This window comes from Syngnathus floridae, chromosome 6 (assembly GCF_059516105.1).
Source record: "Syngnathus floridae isolate MCC-2025c chromosome 6, RoL_Sflo_1.0, whole genome shotgun sequence".
Taxonomy (NCBI): domain Eukaryota; kingdom Metazoa; phylum Chordata; class Actinopteri; order Syngnathiformes; family Syngnathidae; genus Syngnathus; species Syngnathus floridae.
In genome coordinates, this window is record NC_142418.1 from 14135543 (window position 1) to 14153213 (window position 17671).

General features: G+C 39.7%; 1 protein-coding gene across 2 annotated transcripts; it reads right to left on the bottom strand.

The window, feature by feature from the left end:
- Positions 1 to 17277, bottom strand: LOC148396723 (laminin subunit beta-1-like). 2 transcript variants are annotated; one of them, XM_088377653.1, is made up of 35 exons: positions 17181 to 17277; positions 16488 to 16630; positions 15454 to 15541; positions 14719 to 14933; positions 12931 to 13069; positions 12548 to 12621; positions 12136 to 12324; positions 11974 to 12037; positions 11687 to 11889; positions 11402 to 11522; positions 10790 to 10978; positions 10458 to 10634; positions 9976 to 10088; positions 9703 to 9782; positions 9289 to 9424; positions 8771 to 8929; positions 8556 to 8683; positions 8121 to 8241; positions 7782 to 7983; positions 7568 to 7711; positions 7056 to 7287; positions 6417 to 6580; positions 5728 to 5952; positions 5405 to 5622; positions 4724 to 4820; positions 3827 to 4196; positions 3545 to 3729; positions 3155 to 3396; positions 2685 to 2888; positions 2466 to 2610; positions 1981 to 2188; positions 1460 to 1601; positions 1203 to 1379; positions 936 to 1095; positions 1 to 538 (listed from the first exon to the last, which is right to left on the bottom strand). In XM_088377653.1, exons 3-35 carry the CDS (start codon positions 15485 to 15487, stop codon positions 399 to 401), a joined length of 5397 nt encoding a protein of 1798 aa, XP_088233779.1. In that variant the 5' UTR covers positions 15488 to 15541; positions 16488 to 16630; positions 17181 to 17277; the 3' UTR covers positions 1 to 398. The 2 variants fall into 2 exon arrangements, with proteins under 2 accessions (XP_088233779.1, XP_088233780.1); XM_088377654.1 differs by lacking the exons at positions 15454 to 15541; positions 16488 to 16630 and having other exon boundaries at positions 17181 to 17215.
- Positions 17278 to 17671: the final 394 nt, after the last annotated feature.

Here is a 17671-nt window from a genome sequence, read left to right on the forward strand (position 1 = left end):
TCCAGGTTAAAATCATTTATTATCTGCTTTTCAAGATCAATTAGTATGATGCAAAGATCAAATATATTGGACCATGTGGTTTTTAAAAAACATGCAACTTTCAAATAGAATAAATCGTGATTCCTAACTTGTGGCCACGTGTGAAGAATTTAAAAATTCTTGCAGTCCAATGATCAAACATTCTAAAATTTGGTCAGTGACACAACAATTACATTCATAGAAGACCTAAAGAATCCACTTCTGGTACAGTGTTGATCCCAAATGGACACGTTAACGTAAGGTAAAACAATTCTATTCAGTAGTTACAAATGCATATTTGAAATGTTTTTTTCATGGCCTTTTTGATTCAGATAAAAAAGTAAAAAAGATGTTCCTTTAGCAAGCAGTGACCTCTAACTTTAGAATAAACATGTGCTATAAAGTGTAACTTTATGGCTGATCTGCTGCAGCAGCTCCTTAACTGAGGCCTCCAGTTCACCCAGCTGCTCTGCCTTCACCTCAAGTGTTTGTTGGTTGTCCTCAAATAACTTTTCTAGATCTGAAATATGAAAGAATAAATTTAGTGGCCAGCACAAACTTTCTTCTAAGGCATGCGCCAGTTTTATTTTCCCTAATACTGAGTGCTATTTAGAGTAAATAACTTTTTTACCCATGAACAATTATATTAATAATCTGTATTTAATTGGGGAAAACACTGACCAAAAAAAATTAAAATCAATGTCCTTTAGCCTATTATCCTATACTGCCCTCTGCAGGCATAATCTTTTAGTGTCACGTTTTTAGTTTAATACTCATTCAGATTTATCGCCCGTATTAATTAACCAGTGTCAACACCAGCTTGATCCCAACTCGAGCAGCAGATCTGTCATGCAATCCAGGAACAAACGGTAGCTCAAAGAACCTGCTGAGGAACAATTAAATGGTAGTGACATCACCTTTGAGAATCTTCAGCTTGCGACTGGCTTGCAACAGCAGCTCCTTCGCTTCTTGCTGCAATAACTCCGCCCTCTTCTTTGCATCAGCCACCCCGCTCCCTTTTTGGTCAATTAGTTTCTCTACAGTGGAGTACTTGTCCTTAATTTCGGTCTCGATGCCCTACATGACGTTGACAGAAAAAATAATTAACTTGGAGATGTAACCAAGTCTTTTTATTGCTATACATTTTTGCATGACAGGTCAACTTTTTAAAGTTGTTAACTTACCTTTTTTACCTCTTTGACTATTTGTCTTATGATTGTTGCATCATGAATGGTCTGTTCACTGGTCAGTGTGACCTTCAGAGTTTTGTTTCTCAACAGCGTCACATCCTCATCAAGCTGCTGCAATCGCTTAGTGGCGTTGTCCAATTTTACTTCGACATCGGTTGTACCTGATTTGACCTGAACGCAACATAGATTATACACATTACTACAAAAAGTACTTGTACAAATGATCAAGAATTTAAATACAGAAGACTGACTAAGAGCAGAAGCTTGTTGGTGTTCTTGATATCATCAGTGGCATGCTGGATCGCACTGCTGGCAGCTGTCTGAGCTCTCTGAGCTTCTGCCAGAGCTTGTTTGACCATCTCAGCAGATTCCTTCACATCATCTGCCTCCTGACTGTTGAATATAAGGAGTTTGTTTGATTATTTCAGTCTTGACATTATTTCAACCATGGACTAGTATGATATCAGGAAATGTCTTTTGTGCATATTGCCAACCCCTCAAAATAACGTGTTAAGTCTTTTTTTTTTTTTCCACTTAATGTAGCTCAAATAAAGTCATCACTCAAAGTCATGACTACAATGCGGCCCGCGAAAAAAATGACTGACACCCCTGATCTAAAGCAAACAAAGCAAAGCCAGTCGCAATGTTGGGATGATTATTGTTCAGTGTGTATTTTGATTGCTATAGTTTGATTGATATTAAGAATGTGAAAAAGCTGCTCCAGCCACCATCAATGTTACACAGTTAACACAGAACACAACAAGCAACACACCTAGCTTTCCGGGCCTGTTCAAGTAGGCTTTCAGCTCTCGCAATTTCATTAGTGCTCTGCTCCAGGATAGTTTCCACATTGCCCAGTTCCCCCACCTTTTCACGAATTTCATCTGTGAGGTTCTGAAGCTGTTCTCGTGTGGTTGGCATTTGCATGGCCAGCACCTCATTAGCAACTTTTTCAATACTCTCCAAGTCTGCTCCATCCTCTAAAAAAGAAACATGTTCATGGTGTTTAGTTTGATAAACCAAGGGTGCATCTGTGGTAATCTCAGTCTTTAGATGTACAGGTAACATTACTCAGCATTTATATTATATCCAGCACTCTGAAGGTGCCCAATTTATATGTATATAATTAATATTGAGCCTTCTGAAAAAAATCTATTTGAGCTAATTTATCTCAGATGATTTGTTGCCTTAAATTATTTTAGAATCTGGATTTTACAGTTTGAATGACAGAAGTCAAGGGAAAAAAATGAGATTCACCTGTAAGGAAGTCTCGAATCTCTCTGATAAGGACTCGCAACTCTTCGCTGCTCCGATCCATATCGTGTTTGGTCCTGTTAGTCTTCATGAAAACGTCACGGGCGCTCACTTTCGCTTGATCTGCCTTTTGTTTTGCCTCTGACACCTAAACAGAGTGCAGGCGAGACCAAAAGCATTATCTTGAAAGACAATCTGAATCCTCGAAGATTAGGGTCTTACCATCTTGGCAAGTTTATCCACTTCCTTCATGGCATTTACTATTTCCTTTTCAGATTCAAAAGCATTCTGCCAACTGGAATGAACTTTTGTCAACACACCATCACATTCTGGCCCCCCACACATGAGGCCACCCTCTGCATTTACACATCCTAATCCCCCACAGGGAGAGGAACATGAGTCCTGACCATCTGAATTCCCGCATGTCTGTAGAGACACAAAACTGAAATTGTTACCAGGAATATAAATCATTAGAAGGTGTTGGAAAGATTTGTGTGTCTCAGTGATCCTAGGAGTTAAAATATCTTATCAGGGTATATGAAAAATTCTCAAGTGGAATTTAATACTTTTTAATACCTTTTTGATACGGTCACAATATTTTTTAATACTAACACGACTTCTCGCTGCAACTATTCTGTATCTAACTGCTGTCACAAATATTTGTGGAAGACAACCCTAGCATATATTTGTACCTTGTGGCTGAGCTGTGAAAGGTCCAGAGTCTGGATTTGACCTGCCAGGTCATCCAGTCTCTGTGCATGGTCATTCTGTCTCCTAAGAAACTCATCTCTGGTTAAGTTCATCTTATCCTCCGTGAGTTTACGTATGTTAGCAGAGTTTTCCACAGGGCTGTTGGGGTCGATGGTGGATGCATTTGCTCGTTCTTCAGCTTTCAAAGACTGCAGGAGGTACTTAGATACACTGTCAGCTGCGCCTGGTAACAGAGTAATAAAAAACAACTATCCATAAGGAAATGAGTTAAAGTTAGACGTTTGAACAATAAAATAAACAATCACTCAATACAAACATCTTCATAATTAATCCCTATACATAACTGAAAATCTTGTTGCCATCTCTCTTACCTCTGACATCCGAATTCCTGATGAACTCAACCTGATCCAGAATGTCTTGAACTGTCTGCTGGAGTTTCTGAGCATCTGCCATCAGCAATTTTAGCTTACCCTCCATGTTGCTATTCTCTTCTTGCACATTGAGTAGAAGATTTTCCGTGTGGTTCAGTGACTGGCTCAGAGATCCCATCAAGTCACTAATGGACACACAAAGATGACAGGTTCGATTCGAAAGACTAGCTCTAATGCTACCATTTTGGAAACGGCACGTGCCATGATTAAATCCATTCCTACCTGGCCTCTTGTAAGAGCTGTTGGATCTCGGTTAGAGGCTGTGAGGCTGGGTTTTGGTTAAAGATGGCGTGGATGTCTGATATACTCCTTTCCATACTTTCAATTGACTTTCTGTACGGCCCACCCACTCCACTAATCTTGATAGTGTTCACCTTGTTTGCAAGTCGGTGTGTTTGATTTGTTAATTGTCCGATGATAGCGTCCCACTCGGCAAAGCATTGGTGGCAGCGTTGGCAGTTGGGGAAAGTACCAGAGAAGCCACGGGCGCAGGTATCACACCGTGGACCGGACACTCCTTCTACACAAATGCAGTGACCGTTGTCTTTGTTGCATTGTGGTTGAGTGATGCCATGAGGTTCACAATCACATTCTAATGGGAGAAGTACATAAAAGTTTAGACATATGTAACATCCATCCAGTTTCCATAGAGCTTCATACCACAAGTTCTTAGAATTTGTTTTTTTATTCTCATTCAATAGTATGGCTAGTTGATTTATAATTTTGGGATTTGGTGTTCTCGGCTCTGGCATTGCGCTCTTGCTTGATTTTTCGCTGTGCACCCTGGCTTTGTCCCACATTACGATAATATGTAAGATTAATTACAGAAAATAAATTCTCCACAGGTCTGACTGTCATTGTGAATGGTTGATTGTCTGTGTGCTCTGTGAACGAGTGGTTCTGTTCACCAGCCACCCTAATGAGAATCAACGGCGGATGGGTGGATTTAGTTTTTAACAATGCCTTTCACTTCGATATTTCTGTTATGTGTCAGAAACATTTTTAATGGCATGAGGATTTCCAGAATTTTTGGCAAATATATATCTATGTGTTTAAAACGACACTTTGTCTCTTTTGATACTGCACAGGTCTAGCGACCAACAAAAACAAATTACCTACCATGACATTCGACCTCTGGGTCACCCCAGAAGAGTGCTCTACATTCTCTGCACGTCCTGCCTCCAAAGCCTGGCATACATGAGCATTGACCACTGATCTGTAGGAATAGTATATGCAGTATGCAGAACACATTTTCACTACAAATACTTTCCTTTAAAAGATTTTGTATGCAACTACAAAATAGATGTTAAAGCGGAAGTCAAGTCAAAATATTTTTTTGGCTGTGATATTTAGTACTATATTTACCCACAGTAGTTTAAACGCAGTATTCTGATTAATGTTGCATTTGTAGAATATTAATTAGAAAAATACAAACATTTTAATCATTTTCAGGAAGCTGCCATTTGTCCTGTATTGCCACCTGCTGTCAACTGAAATTGACCTCAGTGTCCACTCCGTGTCCATGGGCTATGTGAACCGACTAGCTCACCTATTTTCTGGGTTTTGCACGTGATATTTGCAAACTGAGCCCAAAATGATTCATATCCCACAAATGCAGTATTAATACCATGTTAAAACTAGAGTGGGATCATACAACTTATTGCATATTAAGACATTTTTTATTTTACTTCCACAATACAAACAGAGAGTATCCTGATAAGTAAAGCTATGAAGTACTGTACAATATCTGGATTTTTTTTTTTTCTTCAACAATACATTTCAGATAGCCGTATTGCTCACCTCATTGCATGAGTTCCCGTACGAATGTTTAGTGTCACACTCACAGGCCTGGCAGCCCGTATTGCTCGCCATGTTCCAGGTGTCCGGTGCACAACGATCGCAGTGCTGACCAATCACATTGGGAAGACAATGACACTGACCACTATTGCGGTCACAGTGACAGTCACCTGGTGAAGGACAGCTAGCACTATCGCTACCCAGATGGTTACAAACACACTCTGTGGAGAAGAGCAATTAGTAATTACTAAGCACTTTTGGACTTCTAAATGAATTCATGAATGTGACTGAGCTGACTTTCCATCTGAGTGGCTCAGTGAACTTACTCCTGCAGTCTTGCAGAAGCGCATTGCCATAGTAACCCATCATGCAATTTTCGCAAGAATGCCCTTCGCTGTGATATAGACAGCGCAGGCATTCGCCAGTTTGGGAGTTGCAGGATTCTGGGTCCAACATATCAATGTTGTTGTTGCAGTGACAGGGCTGGCACGACCCCCCGATTTCATGAGGATTTCCATAGTAACCAGGGGAGCACTCATTGCAGCGAGTACCTGATGAAAAAAGATGGGAACGCATTCCAAATGCTTCTTTTGCCGTTATACTGTATTTTTATAGACAATAAATTCAGTCATCAAATATTGACTGTAATTTCATCTGAAATTGTTTTGTAATTATTGTAATTTCTGGACTATAAGACAGGTATAATTAGGGGAAAATCCTGTTTTGTTCATATATAAGCCACACTGGACTATTAGCCATATTATATTAGACTATATATTAGACTATCTAATATAGACTATATTTCCAGAGAATATGCACAAATCATACAATGTCATAAAAATCATGAAAAATCCAAGTCCAAGCCGCATCGGACTATAAGCCGCAAGGTTCAAAGCTTGTGCAAAAAGTAGCAGTCCAGAAAATACGGTGCACATTTTTCTATTTTTCTTTTGGTGTCCTATCAGGATTCTCTGAGAAAAACACTGTATTTTTGGATAAGTGCTCAATGTAGTACCTTTGTATCCAGTGTCACAGACACAAACAGCTTGTTGGGAATTATCACCTCGAAAACAACTTCCAGCAAACTGCCGCAGGCTACCTGGACCATCAGGACACATACAGGGGCGACAATGGTCACCGGAGCCCAGCGTCAGGTCACCATAGTAACCATCCAAGCACCTTAACATAAAAGACAGAGCATTAGACTCTGATTCCATTAACCCATCCATTTTCTGTGCCGCTTGTCCCCACGGGGGTCGCGGGCACGCTGGAGCCTATCCCAGCCATCATCGGGCAGTAGGCGGGGGACACCCTGAACTGTTGCCAGCCAATCAATCGCAGGGCACGCAGAGATGAACAACCATCCCCACACGTACCTATGGGCAATTTGGAGTGCTCAACCGGCCTACCATGCATGTTTTTGGGATGTGGGAGGAAACCGGAGTGCCTGGAGAAAACCCACGCGGGCACGGGAAGAACATGCAAACTCCGCACAGGGAGGACCGGAGGTGGAATTGAACCCACACCCTCTGAACTGTGAGGCTAACCAGTGCGACATAAACATAAAATTCATAGCCACAATCTTGGCAACTCTTTGGGATTATAATGCATTATCAGATCAATGTTAATTCAAATAAATTCAATACTAATTCACCTGTCACAGTTGTGCCCTGTGCTGTAGTCCCTGCAGTTGAGGCACTGTCCCGTGTGAGCATCGCAGTCCTCTGCGTGTCCATTACAAGAACATGGACGGCACGTAGGAAAGCCCCAGTAGCCCGGGAGGCAGCGATTACACTGACGTCCATATGCTCCCGGAACGCACACACACTGACCAGACAGCTGATCACAAAGAGGGCTCTGTGAGCCCTGAGCGTCACAGTTGCATTCTGCAGACACAAAATCACATCGTTTTGTCTGTGCACAACAAATGATTTATCTGACAATATTGGTTTGTTTACAAAATACCAGATGCATGGGCTACATATAAATACAGTCAAATATGTGCCGTAGTGTTTTCTGTTCAAACTTCAGTATTTTTTTTTCCATACCATAAGGTGCACTTATAAGTCTTTAATTTTCTCAAAAACTGAAGGTGCGGCTTTTAATAAGGGCTTGTTCTGTTGTTTGTTGTTCTGTAATATTGTGACATGAAGTTGGAGCTTATACCTTTGCAGCCACTTGGCCCAAACTGGAAAGTAGCTGGAGCACATTTGTCACAGTTTCTACCAACGACATGAGGTCGGCACTGACATTGACCTCCACTCACATTGCAGACTGTACTCAGAGAGCCTTGGGGGTCACACTGGCATTCTGGAAGGGACAGAAACATCCATTAATTTTTCTCAACTTGAAAACCTCCATTTTTTTGTAGTTGTGCTACCTTTGGCTCCCTGATGAAGCAAAGCAGAAATGCTGAAGATTAAGTTTTGACAAATGTCAGTCATCGGTGTCTTGACAACGCTCTGGCTATTCTCCATGCAACGATAACGCTGAAAAGTTTCCCATCCACGATTTTCACCAGATTCCCCTCCTTCTGAGGTGGTAAAAAGGTCCAAGTTCTTACAGTGAGGCATCAGCACGATCTGATAAGAACATGTAACCACTTTTAAGTTGAAAACCAGTTTTGTTTGACTGGAGGGACTTACAGATAATCCATTCCAGCAATGAGTAATAGCCATGTGTTGTCTTCTACTTTAAAAATCTGATCACAAATCCTCACCGAATCAATGAGCGTGTACGGCGACTGAACATCACTGAGGGCCGAATACAATGATAGACTTAGGCGGATGGTATAGTTCAAACTGGATTCAAAACAAACTGGTCTGGGAAGAGCCACATGTCTGCGAAAACACGAAGAAAAGTGAACCATCTGGAAAGTGTTAAGCAGACTGCTTTGAACACGAGGACACAAAAAAGCAAACAATGCATCATATGTCAACACAAAAGAAGAGTTGAAACAAAATGTTGTTCATAAAAGTGCTGAGGAAAAACAATCTCAGGAAAATTAAAGCAAGGCACTGACGCCGGGTTAAAAAAAATAAAACATTGGTCTGTTTACAGAATGAAGACATTCAGAGATCATGCAAAATGCATCAAATAAAGGTCGGCAGTTCAGAGTACCTTAACTTCAGTAACGTTTGGGAAAAACTATTACCGTGACCCAGGGTGGAGTGAAATCATTTGGTTGTCATCATCTGGCACAGTATTTATACAACGACTATCTGCTCTGATGGGTCCTGGTCTCATCACTGTCATAAGAACTTCTTCCCATTGGTCAGGGAGCTAAAGAAACATCAAATTATTCATTCTTGAATTAAACACTACTCCCTGCGCCATCACTTTATAGTGGTGGATGGGTCTGTGTCTTACCTGAGGCTCATAGCGGATGAGGATGTCATACTCCATGGAGTGAGGAATGTTGTCAACAGAAAATTCAAGAAAGGCTCCCTCGGGGACATTAACCAAGCCAATACCTGTCCAGGTGGGAACGTGGTCCTGTGGGTGGGGCCTTGAAACCACCATTACACCCTAAAAGAACCAAACTCATTAGGCAAGCAAAAATAACATCTTTTAATCAACAATATTATTTAACAAATTTAATTTTTATACAGAAAATAATTACAGGACATCTGAAACAAATGATTATAACAACATATTCGGTATGGTAAGCATAAGGTGAACAAAGTGAATAAAGTTGGAATGGGTTGAATCAGTTGAAAAAAGTCCAAGTCAAAAATACAAAATGATTTTTTTGCCCCAGTCCATCCCAGATCATGACCCAAAAGAATCAATACAAATAATTCCAATAAGTGAATGAGAAATTCCCTTAAATCTACAATTGTTTGTCAATGGAGAAGTTAGAGAACAAATGATAAAAGGTGACTCACGGGTCCTAACTTGGCATCCTCTGCCTCATAGGTGTAGTGGTCGAGAGCAATGAAGTAGAATCCTGACTCAACTTGATCACAGCTTCGGCCGAACATGTGTTCTCTGCAGACGCACTGACCAGTCAGCTCATTGCACCTAACAACAGCAAAAGCACTTTAAGAATTTGTGATTTACTTTTCATTCAATCAGACCAAGAAACAAGACCAAGGGTGATTCAAGTGGACCTTCGTGAAAAAATTGCAGGTGGCAACTCTTCACCGAGTGAGAACTGCGATGTTAAATCTCAGATTAAAAAAAAACAACAACCTGTAAACACAAGTTGACCAGTGTAGTTGAAAGAAATTTTGTTCGTATGACTGGCTTGTAGTTTCAACAACTATTGCAGGGTTGTTCGATCCTGTGTATAAACTCACTGGTTGTTGATGGCTCCCCCCAGGTCACAGTCACACGATCTGCAGCCATCCATATCATTGCTGAGACCCCAGTGTTCCGGCTTTAAACACACACAAAGAGCAAAAACAGATGTTAGACCTGGTTATGTCTTGTAAAAACACGAGATGAAATCATCCAAGCTTCATTTCTTCACACGTCAGCATATTTAATGATGCATATAATCAACTGCCACATTTTCACAGGTTTTAGTAGCGTGGGTGTTTTTTTTAAACTTCTACATGATTATAACTCACCACACAGTGGTCACAGTCCTTTCCAATCACCAATCGTTTACAGAAGCAGTTTCCTGTCTCGCTGTCACAAGGATTTCCACCAGGCACTGTTCCCAGAATGTTGCAAGTGCAGGCTAAAAGAGAAAGGCATTTTTAAATGATTGTATACATATTATCCTTATATTTCTATTACAGATGTGCCCCTACATGCAACGCACAGCATATGAACACATCAGCATAAGATGGCACACTCCAGTGTCTTCTATATTGAACCTTTTCAAAATATTCAAATTTTCTGAGATACTGAATTTGGTGTTTTCATTCACTGTCAGTTCCAATAATCAAAACTAAAATGAACACTTGAAATATATCAGTCTGTGTGGAAGGAAAGTACACAGTATGCAAGTTTCACTTTTTGAATGCAATTACTGAAATAATTATAATCATCCATCCATCCACCCATTCCATCCATCCCTCCATCTGTCCATCCACCCATGTCATACCTTTGCAGCCTTCTGCCGAATCAGTGAGCCCATAGTACGCCTGTTTGCAGCGATCACAGCGTTCTCCCTCCACATTGCCTTTGCAGCGGCATTGACCAGAAATAAGCCCTAGTCTAATGTCTGTCTTCCCATCACAGATTCCTCCATTCAAAGAGCCCAATGGGTCACAACTGCATGCTACAGAGAAAAAAGACAGAAATAACTTTGCTTGATTAACAGGCTTCACATTTATTTCAATGGAGCAGAGTGACTAACAATTGTTTGTGGCACTCCTAATATTTGGGACACTAAATCTTATTGTAAGTCACCAAAAAAGATCATTCATTACTCACGCTGGCAGATGTTCGGATCTCTAACATCTTTCTCGGGGTGTTGGAAGTAGAACGGTTTGCACTGCTCACAGTTGTATCCAGTTGTATTGTGTTGACAGTCATCACACACACCGCCACTTACATTTCCTGAAGCCATGTAGACGGCAATGTCAAAGTGACATAAGTCTGCGTGCTGGTTGCAGTTACACTCTGAAAACATCCAAGAAATCCACAGTTAACACAGAAGTATCATGTAATTGTTACAGTGGTGCCTTGAGATAATATATATTTACCGTAATTCCTGGACTATAAGCCGAACCTGATTATAAGCCGCACGAGCAAAAATTAGGGGAATTTTTTTTGTTCATGAATAAGCCACACCGTACTAAGAGCCACATGTGCACGCGAGTTATTTACGAAGAAAGACGGTACACAGAAAGCCTTTTTAAAGTTTTAATAACATACTTTAACATGTCTTTCTAAACGTTCCCTGCGACAGGGCAGTAATACCGCAGCAACATGGAAGTAACACAGCACTAATAGGGCTGGAAAAAAAAAAAAGAACTGCTCCCTCTTGAGAGTAAACCAGCTTTAAAAATGAAATAGTTCTCCTGTGAAGCTGTGCATACTCACTTTTGCAGGCGTTGGTGTTGCGTCCCTCAGCGGGTCTCCAAGGTAGGTCATGATAGAAATCTTGACACCGTTCGCAGTTCAATCCTTTGGTATTATGATTACACATGCAGTGACCATGAACCTAGAAACATGAAATCAAAACTAAGTTATCAACCAATGTGTCAATATTACCTCTGGATAGATTTTGGTTTAGTTTCAGATTCTATATGCTTTAGTTAAGTGAGAATCTTGCTTCTAGTAAATATTTTTGATAGGACTCATTTCATGAGTAACCAGTATGCTTACCTTGCCTTCTCTAACATAACCAGTTTCCTGGACTGGGGCACATTCTGACGCATGTCCATAGCAGAAGCAGTTTCCTCGAACCACCATATCATAGACAGCGTAGTAATACTTCTCTTTAATCTCCATACGCGAGTCAAGCAAGTTGTCCCCAAGCGTGTGGAGTTTGGTGAACTTCACCCTTAGATTGGTGATCTTAAGCATATCTGTAAAACAGAAATAAATATTGACTATTTAAAAAACAGTGGATAACTACTAGCTAAAGAACTAAACAGTCAGTCGGTGCGTACGCTGGATTCGAGGGCTATATGGGTCGTGGATCCGAAAAGCAGGGTCCAAAACTCTGAAAATGACCTGAAAAGATTCATCAGACCCTAAAGTAAATCTATAAAAAAAAATATTGTTGCGATAATGGTCACTGGGGGAACTAAGATCTTTTTTTTTCACGTTACCTCTCCCTCAGTAGATGGTTCAATGTCGGAATAGCGTGAGTCACAGATGACATCATCAACCTTCTTCATGGGACCGACAGAAACGTCAGGGAAGGACGTTTCGCAGTCATAGGAAAAGTACCGATACACCTTCCAGGTTTTGCCAAAGTCTGACGAGCGCTCAATGACCATTGCAGCAGGTCGAAATGTCTTTAGAATGAAAGAAAGGATTTTTTTTTAAACACAATGTATCCTAATCATCAATCTTTTTTTTTCAATATTTATATCTATCAAAAGGTATTTCTAAAGTAGAAATACATCATTGGAGACTGCTTATGATACACACTGAAACTGGACATTATTCACTCCAAACTTGAGTCTTTAAAGACCTTGATCTATATCTTTCATCCCAATTCAAATCCCAATAACTCACTTTGAAGGTCATGATGAGATGAGTGAAGTGAAACTCTGCCTCCAGGTTCAGTTGGATCGTGACATTTTCCATACCTGCATACAGAGGATCAATTATCTAAACTGTTTTCATCTTGCTATGCAAAAAAGATTTTGTTTCAAAAGCAGAGAATGTCCCAAACATTCCATTGAGAAGTGAGACCAGGTGACAAAGATGTAATCCAAGGCTCCTCTGCACGCCATCTTCCCAGATTACCCAATAAAGATGTGCACGATGCCTGCCTACTGAAATTAGCTAAACTAAGTGACGTGTTGAAATGCTGAAGTATTTCTGTCAATCCAGCCAACATCCAACATGCATGACAGGCATTAACCTTTGACCTTTCATTGTGTTTTTGTTCTCACCATTCTCAGATTGCCACCAGGTCTTCAGTCTGTTCGGAGCAAATGTGGTAACGACATTCTCAATACGATGGCCTTCTGTCTGATTCACTGGTTCACTGTAGGGGGTCGCTGAGTCACACATGAAACATTTTTTTTCCTCCTGACACAAAAAAGAAAGAGAGTGGCAGAGAGTGTAAAAGGAAATAGGGGTTGGAATGCCACAGTTCTTTTCTTCCTGTTTTTTTTTATATGTTAGACAGAGCTACATGACATGGTGAGTCAGGATTGCAGCCAAAGTTCAACATTTGGTGAAAACATGGAAAAAAATTTCAAAACAAATCAAGTGGAAGAGTTTTCACACATACAGATAAGAACTTGTCAAAACAGTTCTGCAGCCTTGAGAAAACTGAGGTCGAAGAGAACCAAAAAAACTGCATTATATGAAAACAATTTTCTCAACGGATCTACACGATTCACAAAAATGATACTCCCGACGGAAAAAAACGGATTCGCGGAAGATTCTCATCCCTGATATCAAGCTACGACAACAAAATGTCAGTCCAACAAAGTCCAATTAAATATAATGGTAATAATAAATAGAAATTTTGATGCTATTTTCTCTTTTTTGTGACTCACTTTTTTTACACTGACTAATGCCAGTGAATAAATTGAGACGGACGGATGTTTTTTTTCATTGTCAGAGAATAATGGAATACTTTCAGTGAGACAAGTCTGCTGCACAGCAGTGTCCTAAAGCAGCTGGACAAACATCTGTCTCCTGTTATATCAGCACCTCCATATGGGGTTCGTGTGTGTCTGTGTGTATCTGTGTGTCTATGTGTTGGTGAGGGGGGTTACGATCAACACAGGATGTGCTGCAGACTATAACCCCCCCTAAAGCCACACACTAAGTAATACAAAACAGGGAGTTTATTTTCTTACAAACATTCCATTCCATCAGTAGACATGGGAACCGTTCGAACAAAGCAAATCTGGAGTTGTGTAATGGTGTGAAAGCTGTACAATGTATGGTATATTCAAATAAATTTGTGGAATTGTATTTTACTGTTACATATTCTGGTAAAATTTGAAAAAAGATGGGACTACATGGAAAAAATATATATTGAGGGAGTTGGGCGACGAGACAAGCAATTAAAGGCTTTCTGATTTAAATTGAGTTAGTAAAGATAAGATTTTTCTTCTAGAAACTTTCAGCCTCAATATTTGTTATTTTTACAGAAATTATTGTATTGTTTTAGGAGGGGAGATGCTAATGCAAGGAAAGTGAACAGGGGGAAATATAGCTACTTAGCCGTATGATAACATCAGCCTGCTTTATATGGTCTGTTCTCAAGCTGGCCACCTAACCCTGCTATGCGGGGAGGGGTGTCAAGTTGCTCCACCAAAAATGTGTCCTTGAGAGGTACTTTGTAGTATCACAGGCAGAGTAACAATCTAGCTGTAAAAAAACAGTCGGCATGGCATGTTAGTGGTGTGATGTTTCATTGACTTGTTGCTTATATGACGTGCCACCATTGAGAATTTAAATACTGCTTTTCATGTTGTCATTAATAATGATTAATTACTTACTGATTTCCTGGAATAATTAGGAAACAGAAAAATGTCTAAAAATCTCTACCAGTTATATTTGAAAAAGATCACTTCGAAAACACTCCTAGTAAGTCAGAATGTCCCAACACTGGTGAGCTATTTTTAGAACAGACCCGTGGGCTAATCATGTGGTGCCTGGAAACTACCTGGTGGCAACAGGCACCACTTTGGTGACTCCTGATCCACAGATTTTATTACCTGCAGATGGCTGACAATGCAGAAGGGTTCGGGACGGTGTAGTCCACAGGTGGAGGTTGATGAAAGCTGGTGCGCTCGACCAATAAGAAGATCTCCTGTTGCTGGATAACAGCTGCCCTTGGTGCAAACATCACTGAGTTCTGGTAAGTTGATTTCATTCTGGTCTTGGCCTAACACAGGCTTGAGTTGCTGGGCCAAGTCGAACACCAGTAGACCTAAGGACATGGGCTATGTTAACAAGCAGTCCATTTTATATTGGCAATATTCAGGTTCTAAAAATGGATGGATGGATGGATGGATGGATGGATGGATGGATGGATGGATGGATGGATGGATGGATGGATGGATGGATGGATGGATGGATGGATGGATGGATGGATGGATGGATGGAAAATAATGTAAAATGTGAAAAAATGTAAAGTTGATAAAATAAATAATAAAGTTGAGGCGGGAGGGGGGGGTGATCCCATATACAGTAAATGCTCTCTTTGTTGTGGCTTTGTTTTGCATAAAACTCTTCACAATTGTCATTTTACACACTTATATTAACATGCCAATTGTAATTCTACTGCCTAAATAATAAAATACAAATTGACAAGGATGTTGGAAGTTAAGTTTTAAACACGTTAAAAGCAGCAACACATTTTAAGTCCTAAGCATGCAATTAGGATAACAATTTTAGAGTGTCTGGTTCCTTTGGAGTTGATCAATAAAAATATTCTTAAAGTTTCTCACCAAGAAGCAGCACTAGTTGAACACGCAGCATCATCGTCTTCTCACAGACGACAAAACCAAACTTCCAACTTCCAAAGTTCGATCAGACCTGAACTCCCCCACACCGCCCCCGTCGACATAAAAGTCAAATATTCTCGACAAACACATATCCGGTTAAAGCTTTCAGAATAAATTACACTATCAAATAGTCTGTGAAAACTCCAATGTTTAAAGGTTTTCATATCTACCTTGAATATAATTGCGGTAGACTGAAAACACAACTGTATATTTGTGCAAAATCAAAGGCTCTTCTTTCGGTTATCGTTTTGAATTGAGGTGGGAGTACAGAAATGTAAAAGTAGAACTAAATATACAATGTGTCGTAGACTAAAACAATAACTTTATTTGATTTATTTTCAAAGATATTTCAAAAACAGTCCGACGATGACTTTAAGTTTTATATACGTCGTATGGGGTTTCTTAGCATTTCCCCTTCAATTATGCTCACTTTACCACTGCTTTGAGTCGGGCGACCCCATCACTCACCTTTTGGAATATGTCACATACTTCGCTTTAATCTAATAAAGGCACAACAAATTGACTTTCTATATAATACTGTGTAAATAAATTATTTGATCCTTTGAATTTAATGTGTTGCCCATTTGCACTTAAGCTTGCACTTTAACTAAATCACGTTTTGACAATTTTGTGTCATGTCACTTTAATCTCAACATTGATTAAATTACTAATATCAGCAAAGTTCTGAGAAAAAAATGCTGCATACATTGTCAATCTAATATTTTCTTGTTGCTTGGTTTAGCAAGGTAATGATAATCACTGCTGCGCCACAAATCGCGACTATAATGCTCTGATATGCAATTGTTGCACCAGTGTTCAATTTACGATAAACAAAAACCCGCAATGTTTTCGCCTGATATGGGATCACTTTTTATGTTATTTTTCTGTTGAGTTTATTTTTCAACTCAGTTCCTATCACCCCCACATTCCTCAATGCCTCGACTCCCAGCCCCACAGTAAAACCTCAGTAATCTCACCTGCGAGAACAAAGGAAGAGTGTCGTCTGGGTGGGGGATGTTGGAGAATGTGACCCCCCACCTGAACATCTGAAGACTCATTCAATAGACCCGCTGCCTTGCTGTGTAGTCGGTAATTATAATGACTCTCAACCTGTAGTGACCTGCAGAATGGCTCTTTAAAAGGAGTGAAGAAATGGGGTCGAAATACAAAAAGTCCTGCCTAGCTACAAAAACAGATATGCTCAAACTTCTTTGAATAAAGTACATAAGCAGACAAGTATATTCACATGTTAAATCAATAAAAGAAACCTTTTAAGCATATAATTATACCTACACACTAAATCAATCAAGAAGACATAACTAGACATTTTTGACAGGTGGTGATGACAAAGGTTGTAATAACTTTATGATCTGATATGTATTTCTGTGCACTTTGAAATAACGACTGTTTTTTTATATATTGCCTGAATAGCTTAATGACCCTTAAGGAACTGTTAAATGCATGCCTGATGATTTTCTAAATCACGGACACGGCCCAAGGTGTCTAAAAATGTTCAGTACTTGATTATATTTTGATTAATGCTAGACGCCAGTTTTGGATTACTACTGAACTTCTTTTGCCCTAAGGCACGGGTAGCGCGCTTCCCAAATTGTGGACCAAAATTTAACAGTATGCATGTATCTCAAACAAAATATTTTAGGTTGCATTACCGGAGATGTTTCAGCTTGTACTTCCTCCTTCATCAGAGTGTCACTGGTGTGATTGTGACGCGTCTTTATCAGCTGATGGAGGAAGGCGTGGCTCACCTGTCAGATTTGACAGGTAGAAACAAAATGAACTTAGTACAACTAGTATGCATGTATACGCCTAAATATTGTAATCCAATATATCTACTGCAATTTCACATTGGATTGCTGGTTTGAAATTTACTTTTAATATTATTACTTTTAAATAAACATTTGTGTTAAAACTTGTCTGGTGTTTTATTCCTTGTTTTTATATTCGCCAATTAAAACAAAAATCAGACATTTGGTTAACTGCTTTATATAACTATATATATATATATATATATATATATATATATATATATATATATATATATATATATATATACAATCCAACAACGTGTGTCCGAATGACGTCACAGATCAAACAGCCAATCAGAAAATGGGGGTGAGGGCGGGTGTGGCACTTTCCACTT

Excerpts from the sequence above, each read along its gene's own strand:
- LOC148396723 (XM_088377653.1), bottom strand. The coding sequence starts at position 15,487 with ATGATGCTGCGTGTTCAACTAGTGCTGCTTCTTG. Across the intron at positions 12,038-12,135 it reads AACCATCTACTGAGGGAGAG|GTCATTTTCAGAGTTTTGGA; the intron begins GTAACGTGAAAA and ends GAATCTTTTCAG. Across the intron at positions 7,288-7,567 it reads TGGGCCAAGTGGCTGCAAAG|AATGCAACTGTGACGCTCAG; the intron begins GTATAAGCTCCA and ends TTGTGTCTGCAG.